This window comes from Nanorana parkeri, unplaced genomic scaffold (genome assembly GCF_000935625.1).
Source record: "Nanorana parkeri isolate BGI_ZX_2015 unplaced genomic scaffold, ASM93562v1 scaffold815, whole genome shotgun sequence".
Lineage (NCBI taxonomy): Eukaryota > Metazoa > Chordata > Amphibia > Anura > Dicroglossidae > Nanorana > Nanorana parkeri.
The window spans coordinates 240129-250140 of NW_017307083.1; the positions used below are offsets into that span (position 1 = coordinate 240129).

The 10012-nt window shown below is 39.4% G+C and overlaps 1 protein-coding gene across 1 annotated transcript in view; it reads right to left on the reverse strand.

Annotated features, from left to right (window-relative positions):
• The window catches only part of PLCH2 (phospholipase C eta 2), a 400220-nt gene that overhangs the window by 72206 nt on the left and 318002 nt on the right, over positions 1–10012 (reverse strand). Inside the window, exon 11 of the mRNA XM_018565131.1 lies at positions 5659–5664. Within this exon, the coding sequence (XP_018420633.1) occupies positions 5659–5664 (6 nt within the window). The remainder of the gene's footprint in view (positions 1–5658; positions 5665–10012) is intronic.

The following is a 10012-nucleotide window of genomic DNA, read 5'->3' on the forward strand; positions in this document are numbered from 1 at the left end:
AAAGAAAAACACAGATAGCAAAAATAATTTAAAAAAAAATGTACTGCAAAAATATACAAATACTCACACATGCAAAAAGCTAAAAAAAAAATACACCATCCAAAAAGAAACATTTTGCCCTAAATAGCTCAATGAGTAAAATAGAGAGTTGTTACATTTGCATCAAACATTTTTTTGGCTAAATTACTCTGCTCATCTCTACACTTCAGTGACCCAGGCACGACAAAAAGCAGGTTCTGCGTGAGGCAGAAGCATGGATTGGCTCCTCAGGGACTGTAGTTGATTAGCTCCTCTATTGTTGTCAAAGTTTGACATTCCACACATGCACCATTACTGCCAATAGATTCTAAAGGGTGGGTCTCAGATTGGAGAAATATAGCAATCCCAGATATCCCCCGCTCTAATCAACAACACTCTCTGCAGAAGTATCGTCAATTGAAGTGTAGTGTAGGGGACGCACCTGAATACTGAAAATCTGGACTGCTGCTCTAACAGAATGCAGCAGTTTTAAGGTGCCCATACACCTTACAATTATCTGGAGATTTTTGTCTGTGATCGCGTTTTCGGCCGAAAATCTGCCATTGGTGGAAAATTCACAACCTCAATTTGTGTACAACGGGCAGATTTTTGTCTTTCAAGCAGACTAGAAAACTTCCATCTAGTGGACAAATGTTGACAGGTTAGTGGCGTCGTTGTACAACAAAAATCTCAAGATGAAAACTGCACATGCTCAAACGAAAATCTGTTATTTCGATCAATGAAAATCGGCCAGTTAGTGGTGCTGACAAAAATGTATTGCAAACTATATTGGTCTGTGCATGATGGGCTAGTTGAACGAAAATTAAATGAGGGTGTGATGTCTGGACAAAAAAAGTTGTACAATGGTTGTGAGGTGTATGGCCACCTTAAACCTCCAGCATGCTGCTGGGGAAGGGTTGCTAGAAGTAAGGTTGAAGCACTGTTTATAAAAAAAAAAAAATGCAAATAAATCGTTTATTTTTATGCAGCCCTGCTTCATAGGAAGGGGGGAAAAAATAAAGCCACAATTGGGCTTTGAATAAAGGCCTATAAGAAGTGTATTTTATATGTGTAATGTAGATAAGATTGTTACAGAAACTTGCATAAACTGTGCTTTTGCCTAAATGTCAGGACCAACGTTTCAAGTGGCGACAGAAATATAACGTGATTTCTATCTAGAGACTTTTATCAAAGTAAAAGGTAAAACCTTCCATTCGTCAGCATTGAATAAATTTTCATAAATCTCCTCGCAAACTTCTCTTGAATAATGGGATCGGTCTGAGAAGTTCTAACATTTGCGGATTAATATTTTAAATGTTGCTGGCAGTAAAGAGCAATATTTGAACTTTTTCAGTTGGTTATTCATGAAATAAAAAAAAAAAACCCTTCTGCATAGATGGGTTGGAGAAATACAATAGCTTCACATGAAGCGGTTTGAAATGTGATTTCAGCACCCGCAGTACTAAATATCTTCCAGCAAAAAAGAAAATTGACTGATAATGGAGAAAAACCTAAAATCCATTCTATTTTACTGTATAATTGCAAAGCTCGTCTCGAGGGATCGCATTATTAGCCTTAGCCTAACCCTCATCTAAAGATATGTCACAGCCACTAATAATTTTGACTAGTGAACTTTCATTTCATGATGATTATATGACGTCCGTGCACTCCAGATGAACTAATTTGAAAGATGCACTCTATTACTAATCACAAATAAGTACGCCAGAATGAAATGGCTTAATAAATCACAAGAGGCCTCTTAAAGTGGACCTGAACTCAGAAAGTGAAGATTTGGCACCTTAGAGAACATCTAGAAGTGTAAATTGAAGCTAAGCAGTATCCTGAACAATCCACCTTTTGCCTTATATTCCTCCATAAAAACGGCAATGCACTTCCTGAGATGGGGTTGTGCCTAGACGCTCCTGTTCTCTAAGCCTCATAGGTGCATATCTGCAATATGACAAAATCTTTTACTGCTAGTCTCACAAGATTATAAAAACATTTTGGCAATGTCCTGTATGGTTTGCTCACTGTTCTCTTTGCTGGAGAGAAAGTTGTATGCAGTGCAAGAATTTCTCTGCTACTGCTGCATTCATTCTGTGAATCTGCACTTCCTCCACCACTCCTGCCACTTCTTGAATATAAACCTACTAGTTATCCGATTACCAGCCATTGGGAGGAAGCTCTCACATGAAGAAGTAAAACCCTGCTCCTTTGCCAATAAGGCCGCATCCATATAGGGACAAAGGTGTAACAATGTATGGCAAATTAAGTATAGGAAAAGAGAAATGTTTTGGGTATATATACTGGCATCAACCAGTCTTTTGTGTCTGAGCTTAAGCATAAGAATGTGGCGTTTCCATGAGTACATTTATGTTTTGGAATAAAATGTAAAAAAAACAAAATTATATATCTTAGTTAATATTTACCCTTTTCATCATAGCAGGTGGAAAATGCAAGTGTGATATTTAAGGTATTGCATAGATGCTTTACTGCTAATCATATAGACCTGAACAGGATGAACTCTGTGGAGGGACAGACATCCCTCCTCTTCTCCTGTAAAGATGGTGTTATTATGGTGTCTTCAGCTGCAGGAGCTGTCAAAAGGGCACAGCTAATGCTGGGCTTTCTTAATAGATATCCCGGTATAAACAGCACACACTTGAGCATGGTAGAGACATATACAGTGGGGCAAAAAAGTATTTAGTCAGCCACCAATTGTGCAAGTTCTCCCACTTAAAAAGATGAGAGAGGCCTGTAATTGGCATCATAGGTAGACCTCAACTATGAGAGACAAAATGAGAAAACAATATTTGTAAAATAATGATTTTATACAAATATTAGTGCTATAAACTTAATAAAAATGTAATTGTCCAAAAACTACTAATTGTTTCCCTTTAATAAGATGCAAGCAACAGTGGGGTACCACACTAACCAGTTAAAGCTGGTCAGCAAAAACTTTGGGTGCCCAATAAAGTATATATGAACCTACAGGGGTTATATTACTATAAGGCATTGGATTAAAGGTTAGGTCTAGTGTTAAGGGTTTAAGACTGTTTAGGTTTAAGAAGTGATAATCTAAAACCTGGACTAAGTGTCAAGAGTAACTATTAAAATAAAGGTTAAGCGTTCCGAGTGCACTAAGGGTTACAGTTTGGTATGGATGGGGTTAATTGTTAGGGTCAGGCTAGCAGCTAGGGATATGTTAGAGACCAGGGGAAGTAAAGGGCAATTGTTTTTGGAGGTGTAGTAACGAGGAGCTGGATTCAAATAATACATTGGAAATAATAGCGTATATTAAAGAGTTCAATTTCTCTGGCTAGTCAGCTCTCATCCACGAAAGGTCCTCAGGGAGGCAATTTGGATGGGATCCAGTGGATACAGAAGAAACAGAAGCACCATGCAGTCAGTTCAGAAAATATATTTCTCCTTACAAAATATGCAATGCATTTTAGGGATTTAAGGCACTCCCTTTAAGCCTGGAAAGGCTGACTGAGGAAGGATGTTGTACTCAAAAGGGTAATAAGATATTAAAAATTGACACAGTAGATCTGGTAAAGAAAGCTTCGGTAGGTTATTTGTTCTAGTCTGGTTCTGCTTCTTAGGAATGAGATACAGTGTGTTTTAGAATATCAAGGCAAGAGAAAAAAAAAGGCATGCAGACAGAATTGACAACATTTACAGGACAGGATCTGTTCCAACGATAACTCACAAAACTAGGTCTACTGTAAGGAAAAAGCACACAGAAGTCACAGCTGTATCTGAAATCCCACTGCTTGTTACCAAAACTTGTTCTATGCTGGGAAAATAGCGAGTTACTGAACCGTGATCATGGAAGCAGCTGATGGGTTGCAATGAGCAATACAGACAGTGCCTTTTACTTTTTGGGAAGTGGTCAATCACAAAGCCCATTTACACAATTATTTACCATTTTTAAACTTGGAGTTTGGGGCTTAATTTAGAATAGGTTAGTAGAATAGTTTCCTAATGCCCAATTCCTTTAAAATACACAATGTTTCAGTATTTAATTACCCTTCATCAGAAGAAATGCTAAGAGCCAAAATGTTATTTTGTATAATATGAATCCTGAAGATGTCAATGCTAAAGGGTCAGTCCACCTAAAAATATTTTAGTTGTAAATTGAGCTGTGTGGGCCAATTCTGTCCCTGGCTTCTTTGATGCCTTGGATACTCCAGTAATGAAATCTCCTTGCCAACATTCCTGTTTCTGGTTGGGATTTTTGGATGTTCCGAGCAACCTTTGTCAGTTCCAGCTCCTCAAAATATCAATAAAAATCCAGCAGTGAGAGTGGGAATCCCTCATAAATGGACAGAGGGGGACCTTTACTAGCAACATCTGTCTTTCTCTGCAGCCTATTCTTGGTTGTCACTGCCTCTATGCAATACATTTTATTTAGCCTTAGTGCTTGTTCCAACCAGATGCACTGATAAAACACAAAGAAATGCAAGCAGAATTGCCAGCATTTTTAGACATATTGAGGGGAATTTATCAAAACTGCAGCAGACAAAATCTGGAGCAGTTGCTGAGGGCAACCAACTCTTCAGTTTGTACAGTTAAGATTTGAAAATGAAAGGGAGAAGCTGATTGGTTGCCATGCACAGCTGCTCCAGATTTTGTCTGCTCCAGTTTTGATAAATTCCCCTCACTGTGCTGCATTTTTTCAAGTACACCATTCAACTTCGTAAATGGCAGAAAGTGGGGCAATGCACCAGTGCTGTGTGCAGCAAATTTTTCCAACATAGCATAGTATGCTGTTTTAAATCGGTCCTATAGCAAAGTAATGGGTCACGGTTGTGCACTATGCTGCATTTTTTTAATGCCATTGTGACCATGCAAATATGCTCATATGCTTAGACCTGATGAAATATGTTGGAAATCTGCATGTCATGCCAAAACTCTAGTCATCTGCTTCCCCATAATCACCCATCTTCCCCAGGACCTAAAAAAATCAGATAGACATGTCTAGTGTATTAAGACACTCTCAAGGAGACTACATAGAAGTTTTTACAATATAAAAACTCCCAAGCACTCATCCAGCTAGTTTTCATACCGGTTAGCAAATGAATGCAACAAAAACCTCTGTAACCTACAAGTTGAAACAGTGTAATGGGATATTTGTTTGCTGGCTGGTTGGATCGAGGGCTGGAGAATATTATTCTAATCAATATACTGTACCGTGTGGCACCTTTCATCTCCTAGTGATAAATTGATCAGAGTGGCTGTTGGTTATTTATGTCATGCACTCCAGCCCATGGTTTCCTTTTTATTTTAGCAAGACCAGACCCACCCACTGTGAGCCGATTAAACATTTCAGCTCTAGTTCTGCTTTAACATCAACTCCATATTGGCAAAACAGAGCCTGGCACCCTGTTGCTAATCGCAGAACAGGTTTAGGGGAAACGTTAGCTTGATTACAGTTGTCATTCCAGTCTAATTCACCCCAGTATCTCAAAATAATTTTCCCAGCTAGCGCCTGGTAACATAATGGATTTCTGCTGTTTGTCACCCCGTCATCACTATGCGGACCTGCAAGAATTGCATCACAAGGGTTGAGGACACCTAGCGAGGGAAGGGACATGGTTGACTTTTAGGTGACGGGCCAAGGGATGTGTACAGTACCTTCCACTTCATATACGCATGCAACGATGAGCAGGAAAAACAAAAAGACAGACCAGAAGTCAAACATCACACTTTATCACATAATAGCCAAAATTACGCACACAGAATCCTTACACAAGTCATAGAAGCATTATGTCTACAAAACATTGATTTCTCCATGTTAGCCACTTTACATTACCAGCATATATACCTTTACATCATGAGGCTATTTAGTATATTGAAAGCTAGCATGTAGAGCCTAGAGAATACACTTCATTTAATCAATACTGCTCAGTACTTATGTGTGCTAAAATATCAGACTTGTCAGAAATATGCAGCAGAAGGTAAGTCTTATGTATCCTGAGAGTCTACAGACACTATAAATACTAATAATAATACTAATAATAAATATATATATCCTATTTATTAGGGTAAGGACTGCATTATAAAATGTTTTTAAAAACTATATACATTTTTACAATTGAATATGTTGCATATGAATATTTAGCATTTGCAATCTGTAGATGGAGCTGTTGAATACTTTGACATGTTTTTTAGGCTTTCATCTGCTTTGCTCCGAAAAAAAATGCTTGTGCTTACAGACCTCAATATCTCAGCTGACGTTTACACACACACACACACGTGAATGAGAAGTGACCCATCCCCCTTGCACAGATCTGTATGGGAGATTCGATCAGAGACCGCATCTCGAAAGAAAATAATTTTGTATTTAATCTTTAGAAATCCCATAATGCAGTGCGATTTTAGGGTAATGACTGAGCCTTATATTAAACAGGTCTAAGCCAAAAAAAATATTTTTTAGATTAAAAGAGACAAACAAATCAAGTTAAAAACACAAACTTACATTTTTTTTATGATAACATTCACCCAAAATCATTACAAGTTCCATTAAATGTTATTAGGCTAAAATAGTTTGTGTATTGTACAAGGACCTCTGATTGGGTTCCATATTTTCTTCTATCCAAAACTAAACAGTTGCTTTATATTTTATAGAGAGCAGAAAATTAGCTTGTTTAATACAGTGATTATATTGAGGTTTTTAAACAAAGGGCAGGGAAGACAACTTCTTCATGGGTACTAAATAAAAGGGGCTTCTGAACAAAGCACAACAACGTGAGCTTTATTCAACAGAGCAACAGAGAAAAGGTAAGAATTCCCCTTAGAGCCCAACTAAACTTTTAGTTTAAATCAGTGAAATACATTCCAGGTGCATCAAAACAAAAATGTGCCCAAAGTCCGTTTTTATTCTATAAAAATCATCCACAGCCTGAGTGGAAAAGAGTGGAACCCTTGCTTTCTTTGGGGAAGTAGTGGTTTCTCTGCAAAGGTTCAACACCCCCTCCTACTGAATCAGTCCTAGAGCTCTCCAATCAGTGTGAACTTTGCCTCTGATTGGAGCCGTAGGTCTGACTCAGTAGGGTGTGTCAGTCTTCTACATAGAGACCACTGCTTCCACACAGAAAGCAAGGCTCCCACTCTGCAGCTATTGGCAGGAGACAGCCTTTTTTTTTAGGGAGGATGTGGCTGTAAACTGTAAGGCACTAAACATTATTTTGTTTTGATGCCCCTGGAATGTATTTAGCCGAATGTATTCTGTAACTTTCTTCAACTTGGTAACAATCACTGCCCAGTGACATTTATGCCAGCACCCCCTCATTCCCCCTTCCCACCCACCTCAGAACTACAGCACATTGCCTCGGACGTTGAATACCTAAGGGACAGCCCTGTCTGGACCAGCCAACTGAAAAACAAAATACAGACTTGCCTACAGGCAGTCTAAAGAATGCATATGTCCAACAGTTATACACCACACAGATAAAGTGGTGTCTACATTTGCCCACAGCAACAATGTCTGAACATTTCCCAATAAACAAAATGGATACTTCAAAAACTTGCGCTGACAAAAAGTGACCAAAACAGGTAAAGAACATACTTACAAAAAGGTAATTATGTCACCATGAGCCTTTGTGATTACATACATCTGAAGGTTGGAGTTTATGATCTATGGAATCTAGATATATTGGAATTTCTCCTTGTTCCACAGAGATCCTAAATGAGGAAAAGCTTGTGGCAGAGAAAAGCCGCTTCCAAAATCAATGAAAAGATCAGGTAGTGGTGGACCAGGACATAACAGATGAAGGAGATTTAGAAAGGCAAACAAAGCAATCTGCTGTATTTACTATAGCAATATCGCAATATCCACCTAACAATACCACAAGCCAGTAAAAGCACCATTGTCTAGACAGGAATGGAATATCCCTGTTTCCATTGACCACCAGTGCAATACATAATACAACAGACACTTTTAGATGTAAAAGAATATCTCTATATCCAAGTAGGTTTTTAATGACAATGTACTAGACATGACAACATAATAATGTTGTTATAATAGAATTTGAACTTTGTTCTTTAAAGTAAACCATTATATTGTCCATTCCATTGCTAGAGTAGTAATCACCTGTATTTGTCTTCCCCACTCTCTCCATCACAAAAAAATACCCAGAACTTATACCTTATACAAGAGTTTCTGGGGCTCTAGCAGTAGATCAGGGCAACATAGGGAAGAACATACAACATGTCTCTTGTAAAGTGGACCTTCTTTGCTCACTATGGACAAAGTACAGTTTGAGGTTAAATCTCATATACGTGTTGACTGCGGTTTGTAAACCACATGGATCACAAAGTTCTCCACAGTTCCCTTCTCTAGTGCTTGCCTCAGTCAATGAGTATTGGCACTCATGAAATATGGTCATACAATGCACTGTAGGACTTTTGATCAAATCAAAAGGGCCTGTTCACACCAGAAGCATTGGGAATGCCCTGGATGGCTTTTCCAGTGAAGCCCCAATGCACAGAAAAGGCATTTTAAAAGGAAGACTTCCCAATGAGATCAGCTGGCCAAGAGTAATCCTTGTCCCAATCTCTGGACCAGTGTGAGAAATAGAAACACAAAGCGCAAAGCTCACCCCTATCATGCGTCCTTGTAGTCCACATTCGGTGTACAGATGACTCTCTTCTGGAGTGATAGGTTCAAAAACTGTAGGACCAGCACACAATGATTTTTTAATGTGATCACATGGACTGTTTATTAGATACAGGTGTTCCTAAGCGTTTCTCCCCACCCTGTGTGGTGTGCTATTTTAGTGGGGTTGGTGTTAGATCACAACCAGCTTTGACTAAGGCTGAGCATATGAATAAATGAACAATGTTGGTGGAGTTCCAATTTATTTCTAGAAGAAAAGTATAATTGATTTTATTTTTTTACATCTCCGAGACATTCCAACATGTCAGAAACATACTGCATGAGTCCTTCTGCTGACAACATGAACCCTAACCTCTGTGTGGTCCTACTACATCTAGTGATGCTCAGATTTGTCACATTGTTTAAACATACCATACAAAAATAAATATTAATTCTTGTGTGACGTGGCTTGTGATAACAGGACATTCATCAACTTTAAGGAAGAAACATACATTTTATTTATGTATGGGGTGAGAAACTTGTGGCATTTTCACTGATAAGCAGCAGCAGAAAGTTAAATACATTTCCAGATCAATAAAATGTGTCTTTATGACCCCCTTAAGGATCCTTGCCGAGACACAATTTATTCTTCCCGTGGAGGTAAATATATGGATTGCAACAGTCATAACAGATTCTCCAGAATACTAAGAACAGAATTCCATCCCCCATCTTATTTCATGTTCATCCAAACAGGTCTAAGGGTGGGAGATTTCCTGTCTCACACAAGAGATTAAAGGATCTATGTCCTATTGCTAAATTCATTAAGCCGCCCAGCCCTCCTGTCAACTCAAGATCAAGAAAAGGCGAATTCGGCGGCTGAGGGGATTTGAAGAGAACCGAGAACACTAAAGTAATATGAAAGATTGAAGTTAAAAGTGAGAGCTCAGAGAGAACGAGGAAAAGCTCTGCTGAACCATTGCAAAGACAGACAGAGCGGTAGACAGACAGAGCGGTAGACAGACAGAGCGGTAGACAGACAGAGCGGTAGACAGACAGAGCGGTAGACAGACAGAGCGGTAGACAGACAGAGCGGTAGACAGACAGAGCGGTAGACAGACAGAGCGGTAGACAGACAGAGCGAAAGCGAGCAAGAGCGAAAGCGAGCAAGAGCTAGAGAGTGAAAGAGTGAGCGCCAGAGAGCGAGCGACAGCTAGAGAGCGAGCGACAGCCAGAGAGCGAGTGACAGCCAGAGAGCTTGAGAGCGAGAGTGAGCTAAAGAGAGAGAGTGAGAGCGAGCGACAGCCAGAGAGCGAGCGGGAGTGAGATAAAGAGAGAGAGCGGGCGAGAGGGGGGGGGGAGAGAGAGGGGGAGAGAGAGAGGGGGAGAGAGAGA